This window comes from Taeniopygia guttata, chromosome 3, assembly GCF_048771995.1.
Source record: "Taeniopygia guttata chromosome 3, bTaeGut7.mat, whole genome shotgun sequence".
Lineage (NCBI taxonomy): Eukaryota > Metazoa > Chordata > Aves > Passeriformes > Estrildidae > Taeniopygia > Taeniopygia guttata.
The window spans coordinates 97,225,176-97,252,952 of record NC_133027.1 but is presented as its reverse complement, the minus strand read 5'-3'; the positions used below and the strand labels follow the sequence as shown (position 1 = coordinate 97,252,952).

At 44.3% G+C, this 27,777-nt stretch overlaps 1 protein-coding gene across 1 annotated transcript; it reads left to right on the top strand.

Moving 5' to 3' along the window:
• Positions 1-1,012: 1,012 nt before the first annotated feature.
• Positions 1,013-27,672, top strand: PSEN2 (presenilin 2). The gene is made up of 12 exons (XM_002197645.7): positions 1,013-1,133; positions 6,237-6,432; positions 7,162-7,391; positions 8,242-8,383; positions 9,243-9,310; positions 10,082-10,302; positions 11,115-11,213; positions 12,884-12,961; positions 14,565-14,684; positions 15,180-15,298; positions 17,783-17,853; positions 26,747-27,672. The coding sequence occupies exons 2-12, from the start codon at positions 6,289-6,291 to the stop codon at positions 26,829-26,831; spliced, it is 1,377 nt and encodes a 458-aa protein (XP_002197681.4). The 5' UTR covers positions 1,013-1,133; positions 6,237-6,288; the 3' UTR covers positions 26,832-27,672.
• Positions 27,673-27,777: the final 105 nt, after the last annotated feature.

Sequence of the window (27,777 nt, the reverse complement as noted above, 5' to 3'; positions counted from 1 at the left end):
TGTGCCTGAGGTTTTTCCTGAAATGACAACAGCAGCAGAGGGAAATTGCCATGACTCCCGCTCGTGTCTCTGCCCCCACAGATGATGAGCAAGTGCTACTGAGCTGCCAGATTCTTAATTTCACTTGGCTGCTGCTTCATGTAGCAATGGGAACAGAGACACAAGTGGTTTTCTTTTGACTGAAGAGCAATTGCATCTATCTACTGGATTATCTTGCTTACAATCATGCCTTTTTTTCTTCTTTTAATTTTTAAACAAAAACTCTTACAGTCTGAAAACACAGACTCCCCACACCCATTGTAAACAGGGCAAAATTGTAATTTTCCTTATTCACCCCTCTGATCTCTAAACTGAGGAGGGGTCAGACAATTCCAGCAGAACTATTCTTTGGCCATTTCCTCTGGTTTCTCTGTTTACTCCTCCACACGTCTCTCTTATTAGTCCTTTTATTTCCATCAGGATCTGCGTGCTTGCATATAATTTTATTTACTGAAGGGATAAGTGGATACACATTTAAGCCTTCCAACACATGAAAGGGTTCTACAAGGACAGAAATGGACTTTTTACAAAGGGATTTAGTGACAAGGGGGAATGGATTCAGGCTGTCACAGAGTAGGTTTCGATTATGCATTATATATCAGGGGGACATTCCCTGGGGGACATTCCCTACTGTGAGGGTGGTGAGGCGCTGGAACAGGTTGCCCAGAGCAGCTGTGGATGCGCCATCCCTGGAAAGTGTTCAGGAACATGCTCGACAGGGCCTTCAGCAACATGGTTTGGTGGAAGGCTCCAAGCCATGCCAGGGGTTGGCCCTGGATGACCTTCACGGCCCCTTCCAACTCCCGCCATCCCGGGTCTCCGCCTCAGCCAGGGCCGGGGCACGGCCCGCACCCAACCCGCCATGGCGCCGCCGCCGCCTCACAGGCGGCCACCGGGCGGGCGGGGACAGCCGCCTTCCTATTGGCCGAGCCTCTGCCCATTCTTCTCTTCTATTGGAGGAGAGCGGCCCGTAGGCGGGGACAGCCGCTGAACGACGGCTGGGGCGGCGAATGGGCGGGCGCGGCCGTCCCCCGCTGCCGGCGCTGGGGCGGGAGCCAATGGGAGCGGCGGGGGGCGCGGGGCGCCGGGAGCAGGTAAACAGCGGGGCCGGCGGGGCGCGGGCCGGCGTGGGGGTGCGGGGTCGGGATCGGATGGGATCGGATCGGATCGGATCGGGATCTTCGGCCGGGGGCATGCTGCGGGCTATGGGCGGGACGGGACGGGTCGGGTCAGGTCAGGTCAGGCCTGGCCAGCCGCGGCCAGCCGCCGGCGTTCGCGCGGGGTCTCGGGGTCGCCGCGCTCCCAGAGCTGCCTGTATCTCTGTGTGTATATACGTACATATGTGTGTTCTCATATAGGTGCGTATTATATTAAAAAAATGTACATATTTCCATGTCTGTTGGTGTATGTACGTGTGTTAAAATGTCTGTATACCTATTTCTCCTGGGCGGTGGCGGCGTATCCCGACTTTCACTTGGAAGCGCCTCCGGCACGCCTTCAGAGGCAGCCAGATTTTTTAATCTGCGTTCAAAAGGGCACCTGGGAAACAAGAGCATCTGAGCATCTGCATGGGAGCTCCTCTGGCCTCCTGCAAAATCTCTGCCTGGCGGGGTGGGGCTTGTCTTGGGTTTTTTTCCAGCTTTTCTATAATGTTTGTTGTCGGTGTCTCGGGCCGGGCTGGCCGTGCAGCCCAGGGGAGCAGCCCAGCCCCGCGGTGCCCCGTGTCCCACTGGCCAGGACACGAACTCAGCCCCAGCGCAGTGTCCTTGGGTGTCCCCGAAGTGCCACCTCCAGTCCCTGCTGGCTCTGATGCCCTCAGCAGTATTGGGACCAATGTGAGCTGGTGCTCCCGCATGAGGAGCGGGGCTTTGTGGTGTTACTTGTGTGAGCAGTTCTGCAGGGCTGTGACAAGGAGTTGGCTGATGGAGTATTTGGGCTCCGTGCTGGCAGAATAATCCTTCTGACCCTCTCCGATTTCAGCTCTGCCAACAGAATCGCCTTCTGGGGCTATGTCTTGTGTCTTTCTCGTGTGGGACAAGAGAAAGTAGTGCTAGTTCAGCCACAATGTATAAAAAAAGATACAAATCTTTACAACTTCCCATAGCACCTTTATTTTTGTGTCTGGGGGCTGAAAGGGAGTGGTACTTGCACTCCTGATATGGTGTGTTCCAAGTCCCCTGTCAATTTTAGCAACATGCCCATTCTGACTTTATTTATCAGCAAGAACATGGAAATCTTTCCTCCTAATTTTGGCCCCACCACTTCTGATTTCTAAAGAGTTTATTTCCTTCTCTTCATATTTATCAATAGCAGTGGTTGCTGCAGCCAAAACTTAAGAGAACATCAGGCTGTCAGTATCATCCCAAAGCTTTTCTCTTGATCTAAATATAGCAAAGAAAATACATTTTTCTTAATCTAATTGCCATCTAAGAGAACAATATGGATAAGAAGGAATTTTAACTCTCAAGTGGATAATTAAGTATTCTGCCAGGCTATTGCAGCTATTCTGTGCTGTATATTGTAGTGGTATTATTTGTGATGGATGAAATACAAAGCAAAGGATTTAGATTGTTTGCAGCATGAAAATAAAAGGCAAACTGAGGCTAGATCTTACTGTTAGTGAACTGGCCCAGTTTAATCAAAATTCATAAACCTGCTTTTTCACAGCTGAGGAAGGAGGTCTCTTGCATGAAGGACATCTGGAAAGAGAATCGGTGACTCCCTTCAGGATTCATAAGACTGCTGTAAAGCAGGAGCAATTGCATTCCCACATCAGCTCCTCTAAGAAGCACTTACTACTGGCCTAGTTTTTGTCCCCTTTCATTTTTGCCATACAGTTTTGAGAGCTGGGTCATTTTGCTCTTAAGCGTTGTATGATTTCTTTGAGTGGGACTTGATGGTCTGAGAGGCAGAGAGGAGAACCTTGCCTGATATAACTTAGTGCTTCAGTTTGATAATGGACTGGCATGTTGTTTAAGGTATTTGGTCGATCATGCTCTAAAGCTTTCTGTGAATCTACAGCTTACATTTATCTCAATGCTCCATGCGTTCCATTCCTGAGCTGTCCTTCCTCCTTTTTCAGCTCAGCCTAGAAAAACAGTCAATATGTACAGACATGTTTGCTGTCATGAGCATGAGTGGAAGAGAAGGCTTCCTTGCTTTCAGTTGTGGTGTATGCAGCATCCTTTGGCAGGCAGAAATCATTTCCATGAGGCCCTTTTGCTTAGTTTAAGTAGTGAAATGAGATCAGGGCTTTGTAACACCCGTGTCTTAGCTGCCTAGTGCTGTGTGGCTCCTTCTTTGTTTGTCAAGCAAGTCCCTGGCTTTCAGTTCTTTCCCTCTGCTCATCCCAAAGGGTGCTGTGGTGCTGGGCATGTGTGTGAGAGTGACCAGGCTGGTCCTTCCTCCCCTGGAGGACAGATTGCTCAAATCACAGCTCTCTCAGGCAGCCAGCACAGTCTTGGTGCCAGTTCAAAGTGCGCCTCTGATGAATAAATAGTGGCATTAGACAAAATCCCTGCTGTCTGTGGTGAGGCAGAGGGGCAGAGCCAGTGTTCCTGCCCCTATAAACCATACATTCAAGGCCCCTGCTTAGTTAAAAGCCACAAAGCCACATTGCCAAGGGTTCTGCAGACCTGAGGTGAGGGTGGGCTGCTTGTCTGGCAGCGAGCAGAGGGCTTGTCACCTTAAAGCTCAATCCTGCTGGAAGGGGAATGCACAGTGCTCTGTATTCCTGGTGTGGGCAGTGCCACTGAGGTTGCTCTCATATCCACCCCTGAGGCCAGCCTTGCTGGGACCTGGCTTTGTGACAGCAAAGGGAAACTGGTACCTCAGTGTGTTTTCAAAAGCAGGACAGAGCTGATGGGCACCTGGTGTTGGCACCAGAGAGTTGGAGGGTGGTGAGACAGCCCCTTTGGCAAGACAGTTTAGATCCATCTAAGGCAGCTGTGACTTCTGTGTCTGCCATAGGAGCACCTGTAAACACACCTTGGGGTGTGTTTGTGTCAACCCTCACAGGAACCATGGCTGTATAAACAAGGGACAGTGAAGCTGTGTTCAGGTCTGAATCTGCTTACTGACCAGAAGTATCATGGCACCTTTGCATGTCCATATCCTTGTTGGGGCAGCATAAGAGAAAATGTGCTTAAAATTGGCTGAATTTCAACATGAGTTTATTTCTTCCCATGTAACTGTGAAGGTTAGTAATTGGCACAGTGGTTTTGCTATTGGTTTAACTCCTCCAGTGGGCATAACTAGGGTATTGAAAGTAGGCTAACTGGCTGTCCCTTCAAAGTCCTCTGCAGAATTGCTCTCTTTATGTAGCAAAAATGATTTCTTAAATAATGTGAGAAAAAATTCTTCAGTATTTTGATTGGGTTGTTGAAACCTAAATATTTTTTCCAAACTATCAGTGAATAAAGCTTTATTTATTTCCTTCCTGGTCTCTGGCATGAGCAGAAGGTTTTGAGAGTTATTTAAATCCCATAGGTCACAGATCCTGTGGCATGCATAATTTATCCTGTTCCTCATCCAGAATATGTCATGATTGAATGATTGTGGGTCTGACTTCTTTAAAGACCTAAATCCTAGAACTGGAGCAGATTCTGATGTCCCATGTGTAAATTGGGAGCCTTCAGGTGCTTAGTCAAAAGAGTGTGTTAAGCATCCAGAGAGATCTTGGTCTCTGAGAAATGAGCACCCAAGTGTTAAGCAGCTCACTTGGTAAGAGCATGGGATTACTATGAAGCTGACAGGCCTTGTGTGAGGGTTAGCCCTGCTTCTGTTTCCCATAACTGTACCACTTTTATCACCAAAGGAGGAACAAAATTATATGAAAAAGCCAGAGAAGCCGGGGTAGGAGCAGATGTCTGAAAAATGTTTCACTTGGGTGGATTGAGGTGACATTCTAAAATTTCTTGAAGGTCCAGATGTGCTGAGGAGGCTGTGAAAGAAGTGGGGGTAGTTCTCCTTCTCCTCCCTCTTTCCTTCCTCCAAAGTGAATTTCAGTTTCTTTAGTGAGAAGAAAGAATATCTCACAGATCTTCAAAGTATGTACTCTGATGTCAGGATGTGCTGGTTGGGCTGTGAATGTATGATTCAGATTTAAGTGACTGTGTCCAAATCACATGGCTTCTTCAGCTTCCTCTTCCATTTCCTGAGACACAGGAGCTTGGGTAAGGTTCTGGTGAGGAGAGTTGTTGTGATAGATATAACTGCTGATGATGCATTAGAGGTACGGTTTTGCTTGTGGACAAATGGCTGAGTATCAGAAAGTAATTAATTACTTGCTTTGTTAAGGTGACTATAAATGTTAAAAGGAATTTTCCTATTAGTTGCATTTATAATTTCCTGAAATCCCGATTTTAAGGCTGTTCTGCAGTATTCAGGGCAGTGCACCTTCTCTCTCTGGTGTCTAGAAAGAAGAGCTGTTCCTTTCCTTTCTGCATTCTGTCACTGCTATGCCTGCTTTTCTGCTTAGCAGGAGGTGAAAAGAGGCCAAGCATTTCTAGCCCCCACATTTATTCTGTGTTTTTGCCCATCCAAGTAGTTTTGCTTTTAATCACAAGACAACATAAGGAAAAACCCACAAGTGGCTCTCCTGAGGAGATAGGTGTTTCCCTTGCTATGCAAACCTCTTAATCAGCAAAGAGAAGCACTGCTAATAAAATTCATCTGGTTAATAAACAGTCATAAGACAGCATGTAGCTTCTGATTAGTGCCTTATGTAAAGCTGAGGCTCCAGGTTACTGAGAAACTCCTGCTCCTTGCTGATGCTCATGGGAGCGTTGTGTAAGAGGTGAGCTCTCTGACAGGCAGCCAGTGTGCGAGGTGAAGCTGTGTCTGGCCCCTGACAAACAAACACTGAGCACTGAGAAACCTCCTTTGTGGAAGGTAAGGTGTGCTGATGGGAGAGGGGAAATAGAGGCAGCAAGTGTGAAAGCTGTGGTAAAGACAAAGTAAGTTTCTTTAGTGATGCGTTTTGCTGATACCCGTGCCTGCAGCAGTCCCAGTGACTTTAACTGAACAGATTGTCATGTCTGGGTGAGGGCAGGATAAATCTGCTGTTCAGAGGAGATGGAGCTGCATGGTGTGCTGGAGCCTCCCTGCTGAAATCTGCTGAATCCTCTTCAGACTTCCAGTTATTTGCAGTGTGGTGTTCACTGTTTTCTTCTCCTCTGCTCTGCTTGTCCCCACAGTCTTGAGTAGTGCTTGGCCGTGCCCTCCTGAGTGCTCCCTTGGGAAGCGGCGATGATCACGTTCATGAACAATTCAGACAGTGAGGAGGAGCCCTGCAATGAGAGAACATCCCTGATGTCTGCAGAGAGCCCTCCAGTACCCTCCTACCAGGATGGCCTGCAAGCCTCGGAAGCAGGGGAAGCACAGGCACACAGGGTAGGTGTGTGTCCCTCATGGGGAGGGAGGACATGGGGTGTGGTGGCAGAAGTAATCCTGCTACCCCTCAATCCCTCCTGCCAGAATGTATTCTAGGATTGGCTTTGGTGTTGTTTTCCTGGTGTCAGCCTCAGCCAGCAGCATCACTGCCTGTTGCCACTTCCTCCGCTCTGAATTTTTCCCCGTTTTTATCTCCATATATACTCCTCCCTTTTCCTTCTTTTTGGTAAAGATACAGGCTTTTAATCAGGACCTGATGCACGTATGACTGTTGCAGGATATCCTTTTTAGCCTTCTTGTTTTGCCAAATACCTTTTGTCTGCTCTGGTCAGATGCAGCTAATGTTAGAACAAAATCTAGTCCAGCTGCTAGCAATGTAGCAGGACAAAGCAGGCACAGCATTGCTGAGAGAGGAGGAACATGTCAAGCTTTTGTTACCTCAGATGACGTTTTTTCTGTCTAGTTCTGGGCATCTTGCCCTTCATGTTCATGTGTCTGTCTATATATGTGCATTTGAAGAGGTCCTTAGATACTCATGGAATTGGTTTAAAAACTCTATTGCAATCTGTTTGCAATAGAATTTAATGGAATTTTTAATTGTATTGTTCAGTTGGTACCTTTCTATTAGGACTCAGCTGCTATGCTGTGGTGGCCTACAGCAGCCTTGTGAGACATGATTGAACACAAAGAAAAGAAGCATCTTGCACATTTGCAAATATGTCTTTTCAGAAGAGACGAGCAGGCAGCAGCCGTGGCCCAAACAATATCGCTGGTGGAGAAATGTCTGGCTCAGGTGTTCCAGTGAGAGAAAGAGCCCTGGAAAATGAAGAGGAGGAGCTGACTCTGAAATATGGAGCAAAGCATGTAATCATGCTCTTTGTGCCTGTCACCCTTTGTATGATTGTTGTCGTCGCCACCATAAAGTCAGTGCGCTTCTATACGGAGAAAAACGGGCAGCTGTAAGTGGGGTCTGCAAACAGCCTGAGCTTGTGGGACCCCCTGCTCCACACACACGCTCTGTGCATGCAGAGTGCTCCCTTGGCAGGCTGGGAGAACCTTTACACAGGTAAAGGTGGCTGTAGAAACATACAGAGAGCTTACTGAAGTATGCTATGTTCACCTGTGTAAGTTTTTCCCATACCTGCATTACACTAATCTGTTAGCACTGTCATTTTGGGTGCCCTGAGTGAGGCCTGTGAGCAGCATAATAATGAAGCTGCTTCATTCTGCAGCAGAAAAGGCCCAGGCTGAACTCCTACACTGTTCACTCACTAGCTGGCAGCAATCAGGGAATAGCATGTTCATTTGAATGAGTGTCTCATTTCCTGGTGATATTTCTGGTTCCTAAAGACTCATGGTGTGGGTACGTAATTCCATCCAGCTCCTGCTGACAGTGCCGGGCTCCTAGGGTCTGTCTTCTGGGGCTGTAACTGTGCTTCACATATGGGGTGGAGAAAGAGGAACTGTGGTCCCTTGAACTGAATCAAAGGAACAAAATGGGGAAGGGTGTAGTAGGGTGGTGAGTAGGGATAAAAAGAGTCCAAGACTCTCCTACCAAGTGTGGAAAGAAAGGGTGCCCCCATTTCAGAACAGCACTTGGGATTCCAGCTGCTCTGTAAGAACATGCTTTTGATAGAGACCACTAATCTTTAGTTGATAATTAACTTGAGCCCAGCCTACATCTCCTGTTTGCTGTCCTTGGCAGTCCTGCCTCCCTTTCTTTCCCACACAGAGAGGTCTGGTTTTATCTGGGACAGATAGTTGGAAGAGAATATCTATACTTTATATGGCTTTTGCTTTATCCTGCAGGATCTACACCCCTTTTAGTGAAGACACCCCATCTGTGGGCCAGCGTCTCTTGAACTCGGTGTTGAACACCATCGTAATGATCAGTGTCATCATTGTAATGACTGTGTTCCTAGTGCTGCTCTATAAATATCGCTGCTACAAGGTAAAGCACTCATGGCACAGCCTTTTCCACCTCTGTGCTGTGAGCCTGGGCTCAAATGGGCCTTGCATGGCAGTGAGAAACACAGGCACTGCACTGGCTCATCCTCATCAGGGGTACAGCAGGAATCATACTGTGCAGAAGTCTTCGTCAGTAGTGATGGAACTGTGGCTCTGAATAGGCTTTGCTATTATTTTGTCACTAATGGCAAGACCTTAAAAACAATATCTGCTACTCTGTGTTAGTCAGGTCTCAGTCTTCTGCATCTGATCCAAATATTTTGCCATTTGTACTTTTGGACAAAGTTGTACTATTTACTGTGAATACATTCTATTAAGACATTTCACACAAGCTATGTGGGAACTGGTGTTATTTCTGCCTGTGCAAGCTCTGGTAGAAGAGCACAAGGCTTGAAGGGAAAGGCACATTCAAGTTCTCTGTTCTCTGGTGCTCAGGGAGTTCTTATGTGTGGTGCCAGCCCAGCATTTGAGCTCTGCCCATTCCTTCTTTTTAAACTTATCCCAAAGACAGAGTTTATTTTACAGCCTTGGGCAAACCCTTCCTCTTTCCTAGCAAACAAAAGAATGTGCTCACTTGTATGAGCTAGCAACCAGTCTGAATACCCATGAAAATGCTTAGGCCAGAGACTGAAATAAACCCAAACCAGCTAAAATTCTAAGAGACAGAATACAAAATGAGAGTGGGAGAACTGAGAAGAACGGTTGTCCCTCCTCCTTCACTGACCATGGGGAAGGCAGAGTCTTTGAACACTGGAAGAGGAGTGCAGAAGGAGACTATTGGGTTGCAGTTCTGTGCAAGGGTAACAGCCCCTACAATCACTGTCTCTTCTTGGCCTTGACAGTTCATCCATGGCTGGCTGATCTTGTCCTCCTTGATGCTGCTCTTCCTCTTTACCTATATATACCTCGGGTAAGTGGGAATGGTGCAGGTAACCTGGCAATTCAGGGCTCCTTCATCTCAGCCAGGTCTTTCACCCACTTTGAACAAGAAAAGGAATCTCTTCCCTTCTCCAAATGGACATTTAAATGTTGTTAGAAGAAGATAGCTTTCTTTTTTAAAAAGTGGAAAAGAAGATCTTTAATAGTCAATGGTCAACTTTACAAAAATCACTGGGAAATGATACCATGGGCATGAAATGAACAGGCTGAATCTTGTGGTACAGAGGCCCTGAACTGAGAAGCATGAGGAAAGGCACTTTATGTGCTCTGATTTGTCTTTTTTTCTTAGACAACATTGTTTCAAGCTCATTCCCTTACCTCCCAGCTCAGGTGAAAGGAAACTTTTAAATTGTGAGTGACATTTTCATTTTTAACTGTGAGCAAATTGCACCTGGTGGGATGACACTGACAGGATTTCTGTAGACAGTAGATATGTCATGTAGCCACAGGCCTATGCTCATTTAAGGCTTGAAATCCTGCTTGCTCAAACCCTTGGAATTGCTGTTGAACTGAGGACTAAGGCAGTGTGGTGCTGGTCTGTAACACAGCACATCCATCTCATGCAGGAGGAACAGAGCTCAGAGCAGCAAGTAGCCAAAGGGCAGGTTCCCCTTTCATGATGAGAGCTGCTTCCTCCTGGTGTATTAGGGAGCTTTTTTGTTTAACTAAAGCCTTATTTTTTGTTTAACTTTGCATGTCACTTGCTTTCACTGCTTAGCTAAATTTTCTTGTGGTATTTCAGTGAAGTATTGAAGACGTACAATGTGGCCATGGATTATCCCACTCTATTCATAGTCATCTGGAATTTTGGAGCTGTTGGAATGATTTGCATCCACTGGAAAGGTCCCTTGCAGCTCCAGCAAGCTTATCTCATTATGATCAGTGCTCTAATGGCATTGGTGTTCATTAAATATCTACCTGAGTGGTCAGCATGGGTGATTCTAGGTGCAATCTCCATCTATGGTAAGTCTGGGACTCTCAAGGTGTGGCTCCTGGAGAGGATACTCTGTGGCAATCTCAGAACTCTATGTCCTTCAGAAAAACAACTTTATGGTGCTGGAAGCTTTAGAAAGTGCCAGATGGGCATTTAATTTGACTCACTGCCTTGTCTCTTGCTAATTGTCCATGTAGGTAGTGCACCTCAGCCAGGTCTTTCAAAGTGGATCACCAAGTCAGGGAAGGACTGACCCTCACCTAACTGCATGGTAGGGGTGGCTGGATTTTTATCAGTAGCAGACCTGACAGTCTTTCGGGTTTTGTTTATTGTTATCAAGAGACCATGGATTTTGGTATGAGTTACAAGTTTCAAGAGAACTGGCAGAGCAAGAGGGAGGAGATCAGATGGAGGAGGGAGGGTAGGCAGAGAGGTACTGGAGTGAACGCCTTCCTTCATGTGAAACAGAGCCAGTGTACGTAGCAATGGATTGTGGAACGTGAACAAAGCACCCCCACTCCTCTTCTAATTAAATTTAACATCTCAGTGAAATGCTGCCATCAGCTTTCAAAGAACTCATGTGGTATTCTCAAGGGGCTTTTTATAGGATTAGCACAGTGAAAACTCTTTATTATTACATCAAGGCTTGAAGATGGTATTTTAAGTGAACAACACTTTTGGGGACTAGAACAGCTAGAGTTATGCAAAGTGGTGGAAAGAGCCATTCAGGAAATCATCTGGTTTATACGGATAGATGTAAATTTGAGGGGAGAATATCTTCTTAAAGAATGTAAAATATGCATGACAGTTCAAGATGAGATTGGTCCTTTTCTTTCTGCAGATCTGATGGCTGTTCTCTGTCCCAAGGGGCCACTGAGAATGCTGGTAGAAACTGCACAGGAGAGAAATGAGCCCATTTTCCCTGCATTAATATATTCCTGTGAGTAAGATTACAATGTTAATGTTTTTAGCCAGATGAAACTCTATTAAACTATGTATGTGTCAAAGCAAAGATCACTTAGCTACTTTCTTGCCTTAAGAATTGTGCCCAATTAAGTTCTGGAATTTGTAGCAGGCCTTGTTTATCAGTTACAATGTTGGTAACTGTAATTAGCCAAGGGAGCCCACCATTACCTTGCAAAGCTGGATATTCAGAAACAGATTTTTCCGTTCATTAATATAGCTCTTTTTGTATACACACAAAACCCTGTGTGAGTTTTTGCCAAGTTCTGTGATGAGGTGATGCTCACTCAATACATTTATTCATGCTGTCTATACTGTACAGATGGCAGTGCTTACCATGTATTTGCTTTATCGTTCATTATTTGGCTCCTCACTTTGCAAAGGGCTCCTGGAAAGTACTGCTCTGCAAACAGAATCAGTCATCTCTCCCATGGCTTTCTTGGGCTGTTTAACTGCCATGGTGTCTGGTTCCCTAGTCCAGAAGTATCCATGTGCCTAAGATAAGATTGTTGGAAGGCAGAAGACTCAACACTCATGGGACCTGAACTCAAGTGGACCTTCATGGACCTCAGTGACTTTTTCATTGCATCACTTGGAAGATGAAGGGTTATTCCCAAATGTTTGGTGCTAAGCTGAGGATGCCTACAGCCTGACTGATTTTTTTTTTCTTCAAGCATTTAATGTTACGTAAATGCTTTTATGTGTTCCAAGTAGAGTCTCAGTTCACCTCAGGTGCCTTCCCTTTTACAGGAGATTCTGATACACTGACCTGAGACAATCTAGGTGAAGTCTCTCACATGCTTTTGTTAACAAACAAGAGCTTCCTTAAAGGATAATGCAGTTCAGTAAATAATAAATACTGAACACAAAGTTCTTGTGCAGAATATCAGTGTCTCCATTGCAAGACTACATTCTGTGGCTCCCTCTAGATGCAAAAACATCATCTAGGCTGAGCTCATCATGGAAAAGCAGGCACCGTGTTTGGCTTGGCTTATTTTGTTTAGGTTAGCTTCTATAAAATCAGAGAGACTAGTGCACACTTAAATAATAAACTGATTTTAGTTCCCTTCTGCTGATTTCGGAATGGCTTGTATTCCTTTTCAGTTTAGGGATCCCAAGAATAAACCCCCAAACATCAGTTGCTATTGGAACCAAAACAGAAATGTGCAATATTTTGAAAGGATGAAGCTGCAATAGGCAGAGAGAAAACTTGCATTCTGACAACTCCTCTAATCCCTCACTTGTGTGCTGTACCTTTAGCAGAATATGAGTAAACTGTGTTAGTAAACCTCTGGTTACCTTTTGTATTACCATCATTCCCTGGGAAATTGTTTTCTTTGAAGAGAAGAGTCAGAAATCAGGAAGAAACCAAAGGAGTTGAGGACCCTGGTTATGGAATTTTGCTTTCCTTAATCCACAGAGAAGAGACTCTTAGCTACTTGTGTGCTGGGACTTTTTAAAAACTGAATGGATGCAATGCCTTGGCTTTCTCCCACCTTGCTGTCTCAGTGTCTAGGGAAAACAACTGAGTGTTTTAGAAGCATTTACAGAGGCAAGGGTTTGTATTTTTAGGGACAGCTAAATACTTATTTCCTCTGAGTTATAGTGGCCAATGTTTTATGCAGCTGATTGCTTTCTTTCTTCCAGCTGCTATGATGTGGACAGTTGGAATGGCAAAGCCAGACACAGCAGCTAGAGGACCAAGTCAGCAGACATGGGATGCAGGTTTGTTTGCACATCTCTCTCTCATGCAGAGCACTGTCCTACAGAAATAATGAATATGTTTGAGACTGAGTGTAAACATAAGCCCCCAAATCCTCATGGATGAATTTTTTTCAGTGTTGTTTCTAGCAGAACTCAGTGATGTTCATAAACCTGCTGATAGGACTGGCAACAAAACTGAGCAGACAGTGTAGGAAGCTCCAGTATTCAAGCCACTTTTATTAAAAAAAAACCCAAACAGACAACAAATCAAACAGAAGTGTTGTTCAACTCACAACTTCAGTGTACTGAAGTCAAAGCTGAAAGTGTACTAGTGGGGGGTTATAGTTTTCCATACTGGGGATAGAAAGGTACAACATAGGCTCCTAAATATAATACTGATGAGCTGGTGAACTTCAGTGTTGCATTCAGACCAGTGCTGTGGAGCACCTCTCTGTAAGTGCAATATGGCTCACCCTGCTAAAGAAAATAAATGTTTTTACCCTTGTGTAAAGCCTTGTGTTAAGACAGTTACTCACCAGTAGCTTTTGTGATTCAAGTTTACATTGTAGCTGGTTCTGCAGTAATTTGGGTGCCATTGCTTTTATCTTCTTGAGATGCAAATTAAACTGCAGTTTTAAGGTGATTGAATAAAGTCTTACATGTGGTTTTGGGAGGATTTCCCATCTAGCCCTTTTGCACTTCAGAGATGACAGTACTTTTGACTGTTAATGCAATAAATGTGTGCAAAGGCTGGATAACTAAACATGCTGCTTATTTCAAGATGAAGCAGCTGACATAGCAGCTGAATGGCAGGGACACAATCCTGCTGGGCAGGAAACAGGGCACAGAGCAGGCACAGACTACATGCTGAGGCATACAGAATGCTCTGTGGAAGCTGTGTGTCCCAGATCACAGTCTGCTTGCACCTGCAGCAGCAGCAACCTGTCAAACTGACATGGACTGAAGAGTTTGTAGGAGCTTCTGAAAAATAGGAATTGTCGGATAAAGTCATATATCACAGACTGTCTGCTTCCAAAAGTACTGCCAAAGGCTCTGTCAGATGTGCTTTAACAGAGGGGGAAAAAAGTTAAATTTGTGGACAATGAAATGTGTCTGCTTTCTACATGTGAACAGTCTCCAAGAATGTCAGCGTGATTCAGGACTTCTCTCACAAATGGCAGTCCTCTTAGTCATCCATTTTTGTTATATGACTGGTTAGGGAATACCTGAGCACCTCCATCTCAAATGTATAACACTGTGGGAATGCACATTAGCTTCAGTGGGTTTGCCTTGTCATTCTGGCCTGTGGAGAGCAATGTTAGGTCTGTGTACGTGCTCACTTGTTAAAGCCATTGAGCTTCTGGGTGGCTGCCAGAGAAGCTGTGAACATGGACACTGCCAGCTGTTCCAAACAGTAACACACAGGTTTCCCTCAAAGCCCTAAATGTCTCTGCCTAGCTGCTCTTGATGTGGAGGAGACAAAGGGCTTACCCACTGCAGGGCAGCCTCACAGGAGTATGGATTTCATGGGCTAAAACATGTTATAAATGTAGCTGTCTCTTGTGTTCTTTTTTTTTTTTTTTTTTTTTTTAATCCATTCTTGGCCTGTTTTTGTGGAACCAAGCTGAGGATGGGAGAGAACACCTCAGGAGCCCTTCACAGGCAGAGTCTCAGATGTCAGAGACGAGGAGTCCTGTTCCAACCCGCCCCGCCACTTCTTTAGAGGAGCTCGAGGAGGAAGAAAGTAAGAGAAGCTTTGTACCTTGTTTTCAGTGTAGTCAGAGCCTGACATTTTTACTCTTTGTGGCTAACGCTGTTTCCTAGTTTGGTCTAATCACAGTTAATTGAATAGTTGCTTGCTGAGCAATGAAGGTCTCGATTCTGACTTGCTGCTGCAGAATCTGTTGTGGGATTGTGATTCCAGTGACATCTGTTGGCTACATGTACAATTTAAACAGTTCCTTCTTCCCCTTGATTCCTGTCCTTCTCTGTCCTTGTGCTTCCTCAGCTGATTCATTTGTAAAGCAGCCCAGGGAAGCACCTCAGAGAATGAAGGAGAACAAAGCACTTAGTGGGAAGAGGGGCTGGAAGTCTCAGCCTCCTCAGGAATGTGTGGGTCCAGGTTGGTAGCCAGGACTAGGAACCTTTACCTGCTCCCCACGGGACAAGAATTTGTTCAGGAGGAAGCAAAACAGGAGGCTGAGAATTAACACTTGTTTTCTTTTTCCACTTCTTTCAGGGGGTGTGAAGCTGGGCCTTGGAGACTTCATATTTTACAGCGTGCTTGTTGGGAAAGCAGCTGCCACAGCTAGTGGAGACTGGAATACCACACTGGCCTGCTTTGTAGCCATTCTCATAGTAAGTGAGCAGCTTTTGAAAGCTCTGTCACACCCTGTTCAGCACAGAACTGTTGCCAGAAGTACCAGCAGCTGAGCATTGCTGAGTAAGTCCAGGTAATCTGCTAGGTATTTAGGAATGCTCTGTCTCTAGGCTTTAGACAGCCACTGCAGCAGAATGATCCAGGCTAATCAGAGCAGAGCCAAGCATGGATACGATGGGGGTGAAACAGCCCCAGGGAACTGCTGGTGTGTTTGCTTCAGCCACAAGAGTCAATATTAGGAACTCCACACTGATTAGCAAGTGTAGTTGAAAAGGTTAACTCTGTTATGCTAAGGGGTGCTGATAGATAAGAGGGTGAGAACCTATCTTATTCTACTATTTGAACTGGAAAAAAATGAGAAGGAAGACTTAGATCCATGGAAATTATCAGTAAGGGCAGAAGACTAACATACTGTAGCTGCTAAAGAGCTGGTCCTGCCAGATCTAATGAAGACACACTGTTAAGCTTCCACCTGATGTCAGAATCTGAGGTATTGATGATTCTGAGATTGTAGAAAGTCTCTGTCTTTCTGCCCCGTTGCCAAAGAAGGAGCCACAATTCATCTGTGCTGTTTTCAAGGTTGTTTATTCTTGCTTATCTATAACATGTTCTGCTGCCCTGCCGCACGTCTGTCCTGCAGGGCAGCGTGTGGGGCTCTGCCCCTCAGTGGGATGTTACAAACATTATATACCAGAAACTACCTGTGCTATATTTACAATAATGTGCCAATATCTGTCATCTACGTTAAACAGTGTGTCCCCAGCCTAAACCAACAGAAAAATGCCAACACTACAGTGAAACATGGAGGGCATGAAGAAGGAGAAAAAGGACAAGACACGCCCAATTTCCTCCATCTTGTCCCCTTTGAACCCCTAATCTAGAATCCTAAAATTTTACTTTTGCGCCCGTGACACACATAATTATTACTCATATCAAACACTCCAAGCTTGTAATTCATCCTGTAAGATTGAAAACTCTTTTCCATGGACAGAGATCACAGACAGTGTCTCTGGGGGCTCTGTACAGGGGGGTTCCTGACCCCCTGCCAGGGTCCCAGACCTTCCAAGGCAGCCAGAGGGAAGCCCTGAATTCCCACAACCTGAGTGGAAAGTAAGTACTATGCACTTGCTGTTTGCCTCAAGATCCTCATGGAAATTAACCAGAAAGACAACAGCAGGATATTTAGAATGTAAAAGAAAATCAATTACTGTGTCCCTCTTGGGCCTCTATTTTCCTACTTAGATCCCAAGGACAGTGCAAGTGACTGTCACTTGTGAAGACTGTGTATCAAAAAGCATGAGAACTAGAAGTGAGCTGCCTTCACTGGAGTCTGTTCGCTGTAGCTTTCTGACCCCACAGGTCAGAGAAACCCACAGGATCCAAACTCCATATGCTGCAGTCCAGCATGGGGGGATCCCTTTCCTGGGGGAAATGTTCTTGGTCATCTGTCTTGTGAAGCCAAATGCCCCATCCTGTGTCTCTTCTGGTGCTCTTAAAGCTTGTTCCATCTCCTTCTGCAGTTTCATAATCTTGCTGCTATGTGGCTTTCTGGTTCCCAAAAATGTCCCCCCAGTTTCCCAGCAGTAAGCACATCTTAAAAGGGAGATGAGATTTAAAAAGGAGGTGTAGGGCAGATATGGTCCCTGTGAGAATAAGAACAGAACTACAGGCTCAGGTAGATTGTGAACAATCTAGAAACAGTGATTTTAAAAAAAGAATTTAAAAAATCCTGTCTGCTGATCTTTAGCTAGTGGATATTTTTGGAGGCCAGTGTCTTTGAAGTTTTGTCATAATGGAAGAATTGAAAAGGGCTCTGATGAGAGAAGGAATCTAGAGGTACTTAGCCACAGTATCTATCCAGAATATAAAATATCTTCCTCACATGCTCCAAAAAGCAGATCTTGGCCTGCAATCCAGGTAAAACCAGAACTCACCCATTGTAATAAGCAATCCAGCCAAAAGAACAGCAGTGGATATTTGATTTGGTTTTGGGTTTGGGTTTTTTTGTTTTTCTTTCTTTTTTTACCCTAAGGGACCCTGTAAACTGGGAATGTGTTGTAAGTATTAGAGACCTTCGGTGGAACTTCTATATTTGCAGGTCACCAGGATTTAAGTGCTTTTGTCTGCTGGATCAGTACTTCATTCATAATGACACAGAACAAGGAGTAAAATAATGTGTAAAGAAGTTAAACTCTCAGGGTCAGCTATACTTCTGCATTTGCTGTTTATACCACTTTCTCAGCAGAGAGCTGTGCTCAGGATTGCTGAGGAAAAACATGGCCAACTTGTGTGAAAGATGAAGCTGTGGGCACCTACATATTCTGCTGTGGTAGCTCAGGCAGTCTGCAGTGCTCTACAGTGCATTTAGATAATTATCTGTATGTTGGCTTGTTGGTGACAGATCTATTTCTGGTTGTTTTACTATTATCTCCTTGTGTTTTTTATTCTGTTCTCTCTGACAGGGTTTATGCCTAACACTTTTACTACTGGCTGTTTTTAAGAAAGCACTGCCTGCTCTTCCCATCTCCATAACTGTCGGAATCTGTGGGTATTGGTGATTCCGAGATTGTAGAAAGTCTCTGCCTTTCTGCCCCGTTGCCAAAGAAGAAGCCATAGTTCGTCCGTGCTGGTTTCAAGGTTGTTTATTTTTGCTTATCTATAACAAGTTCTGCTGCCCTGCCGCAGGTCTGTCCTGCAGGGCAGCGTGCGGGGCTCTGCCCCTCAGTGGGATGGTACAAACATTATATACAAGAAATTACGTGTACTATATTTACAATAATGTGCCAATATCTATCATCTACGTTGAATAGTGTGTCCCTAGCCTAAACCAATAGAAAAATGCCAACATCACCAAGAACATGGAGGTAAGGAAGAAGAAGGAGGAAGAACAGGATCAGGCCCACTTTCCTCCATCTTAGAACTCCTGACCCCCCTGTACAAAGTAAAACCCCCCTGTACAGGTGTTAAAACCCCCCTGTACAATACTAAAAAATTTTACCCTCTAATTTGTGACTACTTTTACTATATCATCTAACCCTCTGTGACCGCTTGTTCCACCTTTAAAGTTGGTAATTCATTCCATGGTTCAAACTCAAAATCACAGCTGTTTTCAGCTGCTTGCCAGGGTCTAAAATGCTTCTGACCAAGGCCTGGAACCTCTAAAAATGTCTGAGGGACATTTTGAGTTCCGACATCTCCCCTCTCTGTTTGAACCAGAAACACCCGCTTTATCATGCTGTTCAAGGTCCTTCAAATACACACGAAAATGCATGGTAGAACAAGCAGAAGAACTACAAGTTCTATAAGAATATAAAATGCTATTTTTGAAAGTTCTTTCCACAATGGTGAGATATCAAAAAAGCTAAACAAATCATCCCATCAGGACCCTGTAACTTTGTTCAATTTGCTAATATTACTTTGTATTTGTTTTATATTTTTATGAATAGATTTTGAATGATCGGACAAGTTCATGCAGCACATCCCCTCAAATTCCTCACATCTGTGCCCATGTGTCAGCAGCAAATGATCAATTGCCGCCCTGTTTTGAAGCGCTGCTTGCCTTGCACTGTTGATGTCTGTTAACATGTCACTCAGTGCAAACGAAATGGCACGACTGTGTTTCCTCAACCAATATGCTATACGATCCAATTGTGTCAAGGCCGCCCCTGATGCTGCTTGGGGTGAGAAAATTGCTATTGCAATTCTCCGAGACTTGTCCCAGGTAGAAACATCATCATCATAATTTGAACTATATTTTTCAAGGGATCCTTTCCTTTTTGAATCAAGAACACCTCTTTGACAACTTTGTCCATGGTCTGCCTCATGCACTGAGGCAAGGACAGCACAAACATTAGAAGAGTTACAATACCTTATAATTACATACAATTATTTTCAAAATCTTTTTTCTACAACTGTGAAAGGTGAAACAAATTGAACACACCATCTACCTATGATTTAATTTTTCTCCAGGTGTGTTTGGTCCTCTGATACCTCTTTAAATTTTCACTCGTGTGTCTATGTGTTTATAATAGATGTTCAATTACTGTTTTGTTCCCATTTCTCACTGCTAGTTAACAAATCATTCGATGCAAAAGAAATGACATGGGCATCTTTACTCTGCCCACAACCTCTTTTGATCCAACTGCACCAAGGCTCTTTTTGATGCCACCTGCTGTGAAAGCAGAACCACTCAGTTTTTCCGAGCCTTTTTTCTTGGTATTAACATTATCATTGTCACAATTTGGATCATTTCATTCATCAGATTTTTTTTTTTTCTCCTTGCTCTCTTATCAAGGTCATGCTGTGTGTTAACAAAAGATCTTTCAATGCTGCATGGACCACCCTTGATTTTTGCAGGGATAGCAGGCCAAATTCTGTCCCCGCAAATGAAAAGCATTCCCTTCGGTAAAGTGGCTGGATGTTGAAAGGATGGTTTGCTTGTCATTTTGGTATGATTGCACCAAGATGACGCATTTTTATAAAAAGGCTGATTCGGAGTGACATCTATTGTACGATTATCTGTCTTTGCCACTCCTGATGAATTAAATTTGATGCACCATTTCATTTTTGTTGACCCAAAATGTCCAAATCCAGAGGTTCAAAGTGAGCAGCAGGAAGGAATTGTGTCCAAACATGTCATCCCTCCACAGGGTCTGAAAGAAACTTCAGAACCCCTGGAAGGATGTCCCCTGGGACTGACCATCCCTCCACTGGCACACCTACCAAGCATGTTGAAAATGGTTTCTCTGGTTTCGAATGGGTCAGGCAAATGCTGTCCAGACCAGCTGCTTTTGCCAAAGTCTCCCACACTTTTTCCCTGGGTTGTCTCATGGGAAAATCTGTCCTGTTGCCCAAGGCAACAGGTGAAAGAATGAAGCACATGAACACTATCTGTCTGAATCCCATGTCCATGTCCCCACCCTCTGTGAGAAACCCCGCAATGCAGCAACACCCAAACAACACTTGATTTCTCAGAAAAAAACCCCAAGTCTCTGGGTGATCAATCGTTGTCTGACGAGACGTCTGCAGCGTTGTTGTCTGCCTTCGTCTGCGTGCTTGCCTCTCTGCTTCTCAGGTCTACGTCCACTGACGCCTGCACCCGATAAGGTTACATGTGCCTCGCTGGCATTCACTTCAGTCCTCGTCCTATAGAAACACAAGCGAAACCCTCGCCCCAAGTTATTAATGTAAATGAACCTTCAATCTGTCCTGACTCTGGACTTCTGATCAAATCGAAAGGATTTTCCCTTAGTTTTTCCTGTGGGCTGTTTGTAACATATCTGACAATTATTAGAGTGGGCTTTGAGAAAAAACCATTTAAAAAATTCAACACATTTGTTCAACCCTGCCTCATCCCTTTTCTGTCCATCCAAGTGGATTTCAGGGTGTGATGTGTTCTTTGTTTGCTTGACCTGAGGGAGAATGAAGAATATTGAAAATATGTTTGACTCTCTGTTTTTTCAAAAATTTGTCAAGCATCTTGCTTGTGTAAATTGGACCATTATCTGTTTCTATTTCTTGTTGCACTCCTAATGATGTAAATGCTTATAAAAAATGTCTGCAGGTATGTTCTGTGGTCTCCCCTGTATATGATGCAAAAATCGCCCCTAAAAATGTATCAATTGAAATATGGATATTTTCGAGCCTCTCAAAAGATGGGTATTTTGTGACATCAGCTTGCCACAGCTGAAGGCTTTTACAAACCTCTCAGATTGGCCACTCCTGTAAATACAGGAGACTGCACAAACTGGCTCTCTGGCAAGCAGATTTCCTTTGTCTGACTTTCAGAAGGGTGAAAGGTTCTCATCAATGCCTGTGCATTTTTGTGAAAACATGCACGGCTCAATTTTGCCTGCTCAAAAATGTTTGGCAGTGTCTGCAAGATGGGCATTGTGAGCCTATCTACATGAGCATTCTCTTTTACTAAAAATCTCGGAGGTGAAGAATGCACTCTGATGTGTTTATTAATGTTCTCTATTTTTCTAGGATTATTTTCATGCATAATAGATATAAATATAAAATTTCCTTGTCTGTATGTTTTAAAAGCGATTTCTCTAATTGTTTGACCACATTTGCAACATACACTAAACTTGTGATCAGATTGAGGGTTCCTAAAATAACTGAAAAACCCCTGACTATTGTTACCAATTTTTCAACTTGTGGTGAACCTTGTATCATTGTGATACCTGATTCTCATCTCCCTGTTTTTTGATTTTTCCATGTGACCACTGATTTGTGAGTTTTTTCCCAAACCATCAGTGAATACTGTCATTTCTTCCATTGGTTCCTGGCTTCTTTTTTGTTTTTTCCCTGAAACTTACTTTTACATTTAACATTTTGTGTGTTGGAAAACGAACTGTGCGAACTTCTGAATGCCCTAACAACGTGATTGAAAAATCCTGCGACTTTGGATTGTCCACTCAAAATATTTCTTCTTTAAATGTAAATGAATGATTAAGAAATCCTTCCCTGACATTGTCAGCAATCTGGTCTCTGCCACAATAATGATCTGAGCTCCCATCTCTAAATCTGTAAGAATTGCTTTTGAGGGTCCGCAAACTAAAAAATCCCACTTTCAACTTCTGTGGAAACATTAACAAAATCCTTGTTCAAAGCTACTTATTTAAACGATTTTTTTTTTTTTTTTCCTCTTTCAATTTTATCTGTTCAGTGTCTAGCACTCTCTTCATATTTTTCTCAATGATCAGCAAAATCAAGTCTACAAAATAATTATATCAAGAAATTAAAACATACAAAATCTTCAACCTCATTTCAGCCTTATTTCAGGCACTTCTTCACTCCTTTTCTTTTTTTCTTTTTCCTTTTTTCTCTCTTTCTCTTCTTCTCTTTTGAAACAAGAAAGTTGAAATATAAACCATAATATAGAACAAGACAAAATATCTCAATAATAAAATGCATAAAACTTATCAAAATCTATAACAATTCAAGAAAATTCAAAAGAAAGATATTCTAAATAGCATATATAAAAATGAACAAAGCATGATCATTAGAAACATTGTGCCAGCGGTTCAGAGTCTGCAAACAGCTGAAACATTTGTTTCCAGTGAAAACTCTTGGCATCCCTTCCCGGGCAGGGCTGGCAAGTTTCACCTCAAAACTGTGTCAGCTGTAACATTTGTAGGATCGAATCGATGGTCAAAAATGACCTGCATATCATTCATTTTTGTGCAGAAACCTCTGAATTTTGCTGGCAAACTCATCTGTCCAAGTTAAAATCAGGGTCTGGCCAGGACCCAAACTTTAAACTGGAGAGATGTCCCTTAACATATTATATAAAACAAAACTTACACTAACAATACATATATAATACTTAAAACATAACAACCTATTATAACATTTTCTTATAAAATAAACACTTGAAGTTCAAACCGATAAACTGGTCAAATGACACAAAGATTCATTTTTCTTGAAACTCTTTTGAAGGAAAAAGATGCCAATTGGAGAAATCGTAAGATTAACAATGGCAAGAGGTTGTCAGAATGTTTCAGGCACCTCTCTCTGAGATTTTCTGAAAAACATTTGAGAATGATGAAAAATAGAAATGCAATGATTCCACTCACAAGAGATATAAAAACGAATCAGGAAGTTCACCTAGAAAAATGCACAATACAGTTAAAATTCAAAATGAGACTTCAGAACTGTCATGTAACCTGGATAAGATTACATAAACAATAATAAAACATACGAGGATTCACTATGAAAAAACGAAGCACAAATCTTCACCTGATAACATGATAAAATTTCTTAACAATAACGTTTATAGAACACTTAAATAGTTAAAAATAAAGGATTTGAAAACAAATGCCTTTGTATCACTATACAAAGAAATAACAGACTATAAAATTGATTTTTAAACAATGAAATCAATCTCAGAAAACTCAAAATAAATTCTTTTACAACTCTTATATACTGATAAACTTATAATAAAACAGAAAATACTAAAACAAAACCAAGAATCCAATAAATCCAATAACTTCTCCTTAAATCAATGTTCATTATTACTTTGTGAACTGTTTCAGACAAAACCTTCTCATCCTTAAAGAAAAACAACTAAACTTTGCTGCCAAATAAACTTGACCTTTGAAAAACTTAAAATAATTTTTGAATTAAATAGTACTTAAACTCAATATATAACAATCTTAATAAAGAATCCCTAAATTATATTAACTTTACGAAATCCATATGTGTCAAATTAACAATATATAAATCCATTATCAATTAAACCTTTATAAACTTAACTTCTTCAGGGCCCAAACCTAAAATAAACTTAAAGTGATATACTCTAATTAAATAATACTTAACTTAAACGCAAACCAACTATATAAAAATCAATTCTATCATTAATAGAACGTTAAAATACAACCTAACTTAAACCTTAATATAATAAATTACTAACATTTCATGCTATTTAATTCTCTATTTCAATTTTCATTATGATATCTCTTTTTCACAATGTGTTCCACAATTATTACTTATCATCACACCGGCTGGGCGTGTCTGCTCGATCAATTCTGTGACCTAACTGAAAAAATCTGGGGTTGGTGTTTAGAAACATTGGGGAGATTTGAAAAGGCCTTGTGTTGGCTGGTTTTCAAAAAGCGACTGATGGAATTTTATTTCAGGGTGAAAATTGGGAGACTCATCCTCAGCATTGCTGCAGGATATTTGCTGCTTGTAAAAAATTGTTTGCTGTTGCTGTTGTGATTTTTTGTTTGCCGCTGCTGCTGAAAGGAAACCTGCTGTGGAGAAGGGCGATCAAAGGAATCCCTGCCTTGGCTCCGCTCAGCCCCCATCTGCACCGGCATGAGAGCACTGGGAGCACTTCTGGCGCAGTCAAACCCCGCTTCTGCCTGCGTTAGGATGGCTGCGCCCCTCTCTCTTGCTCACCCTCCGTGCTCACACCCGCTGTCAGCTGTGCCGAACTTGTGCCTGCATCCTCTTCCAAACTCAGCACCCACATTCTCAGCCACTTCCGCGTTCGCTTTAACTCTCGCAAACGCATGCGCAGCCTTGATTCACCCTCTGTTTGTGTCGCCATGGGAACAAGGGAAGGAACCCCCGCACCGACCGCGCCCGCCTGCACCGGCTCCGCGCGGCCGTCCCTCGGGAATGTCCCCCCCCATTCTCTCTGTCAGGCCTGGCGCTGCCTCGGTTTTCGCTCTGGGTCGGCCCGCGCCGTCCCCCGAGCTGCCGCTGGAGCCCAGCGCGATTCGGCGCTCTGCTGACGTCATCGGCACGCGCCGCCGCGTTCCGCGCTGTGCAGCCCCGCGCCGCGTCCCGCCCGGCCCCGCGCCGCTCGGGTCTCCCCCCGCGGCCACTGCGCAGTCTGCGGACGGCTGGCTGGCGGCCACCGCCGCCCCCGACGCCGTCTGTGCCCGTGCCCGTGCGTTCGGAATGCAAGAGATCTCCGCTCCGACTTCCGGGTTTTGCTCTACCGTCTCGCGCATGCGCGCTGCCATCGCCGCAGCGACAGGAGAGTCCAGCTCTCCGTCCAGCCGCCCGCCTGGCCAGCGCCGCCGCTGCAAATTGGGAGCTATTCCCCGGCACCTGCCGGACGGTGCTTTCGCACTCTCACGAATTCTCGTCATGGAACGCATCACCGGGCACTCCGGGCGTCTGACCGCCCCATCCGCGCTTCCGCCGCCTCCTGCGTCCGCTGGTTCCCACTGCCCCCCCCCCTCTCGCCTGCACCGCGGGCTGTTTTGAACTCCCCACCCGCGCAGCTGCGAGTTCTCTCCTCTCTCTCACTTTTCCCTCCGCTCTGCACTCAAGTCTGCCCCTCCCCCCAGGAGCCGCCGGCGCCGCTGCCCCCCCACTGTGGGTTCGGACTCGGGCAATGGCCAGTCCTTTCCTCCACCGAGGGCTGCGTCTGTGCCTAGCTTGTCTCTCACTGTCTGGGGATTTTTTGCAGCTGAGGAGCTTAGAAATTGAGATTTGAGGAGTCTTGAGGAACAGTGTGAACCTGGAGACATAGGACATGATGAGACACCCCCCCTCCTGATCCTCTTCGGGAGGCAATTTGCTTCCCCTGGTGAGGAAAATTGCCCGAAGCTGCTGGCTGGGCCATCTTCCTCCTTGTGCTCCCATAGGAGCCTTAGCTGTTTAGTCTAAAATGCCGCGTTGTGAAAATGACTCTTATTGTCCTTGCTGAAGGCAAGAGTTTTGGCGGCAGTCTTATCTCTCTTTTTTTTTTTCTTTTTCCTGTGGCTCGGTAATACAGTTGCTTATTGATCCCTTACGAAAATTTAACTCAAACAAAAGATGTACATCTGTGTGCGGGTGAGTATACTGCACCCACAATAACAAAGCTTTCATCTCATTTGAGGCTATCTCTACCAGATGGGTAAAAGTCTTGCCCTGTAGGGCTGAAAAAATTTTTTGTCTGTCCTTGGGAGCATCCCTTCCCCATGTTCTTAATTTCAACCATTCTCACCAAAAGCTGAGTCACCACGAGGTCAGTCCGGAGATGGCACTGTTCATCGTCCAGCAGGTCACAGGCGAGAAATCCCAGGCGCGCTTCTGGTTTTCCTCCTCCTGGCTGTCCTCCAGACGAGCTGTCTTGGTGAAGGTCAGGTTCTTATCTTGAGCTTTTCGCTCCCTCTCCTCCCGGAATCTGCCGAGAGCATTTGTGCTCTGTTCCTCTTCCTTTCTTTATTTTTTTGTTTTTCTCTGCTGATGAAGGTTGGAGGTTGTTTGCTGTTTCTTCTTGTTCTTGCTGATGCCCGCCCAGCGACGCCAATTGTCGGAATCTGTGGGTATTGGTGATTCCGAGATTGTAGAAAGTCTCTGCCTTTCTGCCCCGTTGCCAAAGAAGAAGCCATAGTTCGTCCGTGCTGGTTTCAAGGTTGTTTATTTTTGCTTATCTATAACAAGTTCTGCTGCCCTGCCGCAGGTCTGTCCTGCAGGGCAGCGTGCGGGGCTCTGCCCCTCAGTGGGATGGTACAAACATTATATACAAGAAATTACGTGTACTATATTTACAATAATGTGCCAATATCTATCATCTACGTTGAATAGTGTGTCCCTAGCCTAAACCAATAGAAAAATGCCAACATCACCAAGAACATGGAGGTAAGGAAGAAGAAGGAGGAAGAACAGGATCAGGCCCACTTTCCTCCATCTTAGAACTCCTGACCCCCCTGTACAAAGTAAAACCCCCCTGTACAGGTGTTAAAACCCCCCTGTACAATACTAAAAAATTTTACCCTCTAATTTGTGACTACTTTTACTATATCATCTAACCCTCTGTGACCGCTTGTTCCACCTTTAAAGTTGGTAATTCATTCCATGGTTCAAACTCAAAATCACAGCTGTTTTCAGCTGCTTGCCAGGGTCTAAAATGCTTCTGACCAAGGCCTGGAACCTCTAAAAATGTCTGAGGGACATTTTGAGTTCCGACACATAACCTTTGGCTTGATCTTCTACTTCTCGACGGACAACCTTGTGCGACCATTCATGGACACCCTGGCCTCCCACCAGCTGTATATTTAGAAGAAGTGGGAGTTAGAGGATTCTTTTTCAAGCTTTGCTGTGAAGTATGGTACAATGTTTGGAATAGGTCATAAAGTTTTTACACTTAGTGCCATATATTCGTAAGGAAAACACTAATTCCTTGATCTGCCGTATACTAAAAATCTAATAGTTACATGTTGAACTGAGATTTTTCACAGGACTCTTGGTGAAAGCCTGGCTCCTTGATGATGTCAGGGTGTTACTTTTATTTTATTTGGTGTGCACAGTGGCTGTTGTGAGCACAGAAACCTGTATGTGGCACGGAGCACTGGAGAGGTGAGGGGTCTGATCTTCCAGGAGCTAAGTGTAAGGTGTTTTAGCCCTGGAACTGCAGTCGTCTTCTACCATACTCTAGAATGTCTAAGTCTTCACACGTTGTGCAAACGTGAGGTGCAAGTGATTGGAACAGCACAGCTGGCAGCATGCACAGAGCAGTGTGTGAGCCATTAGAGAAGTGAGGCTGAACTTCCTATGCTGGCTGCTGTGCACACCTATGCTGGCATCTGTTGCAGTTGCCCCAAAGGCCTGTTTATTCTGACCCTAGTTAGACATGGTGAGCCATGAGGGATCCAGACAGGATATCATGGTTGGAACATCAGGCTCCTGGCTCTAAGCACATCCACGAGTACAGCAAGCAGCTGATGGAGGCAGGGCTGCCCCTTCCAGCACACCAGATCCTCAGCGTGTGGAAACGGATACTGCCGTCTCCTCCCAACATTTTATTTTTTAGGAAATATTCTTCTGGGTCATTTCTACAATCCTGAAGTGACCCTAAGGTGGAAATGACTGAACAACTCCAGTAAATCAGACCTGTAACTTACTACGTGTGTTTCTGGTCTCATTTCTGTGCATTCTTGTAACTACTCCAAAGGAGGATTTACCTTCCCTTTATTAAGAGGTCCTCACTTACACTGACTGAGACTTG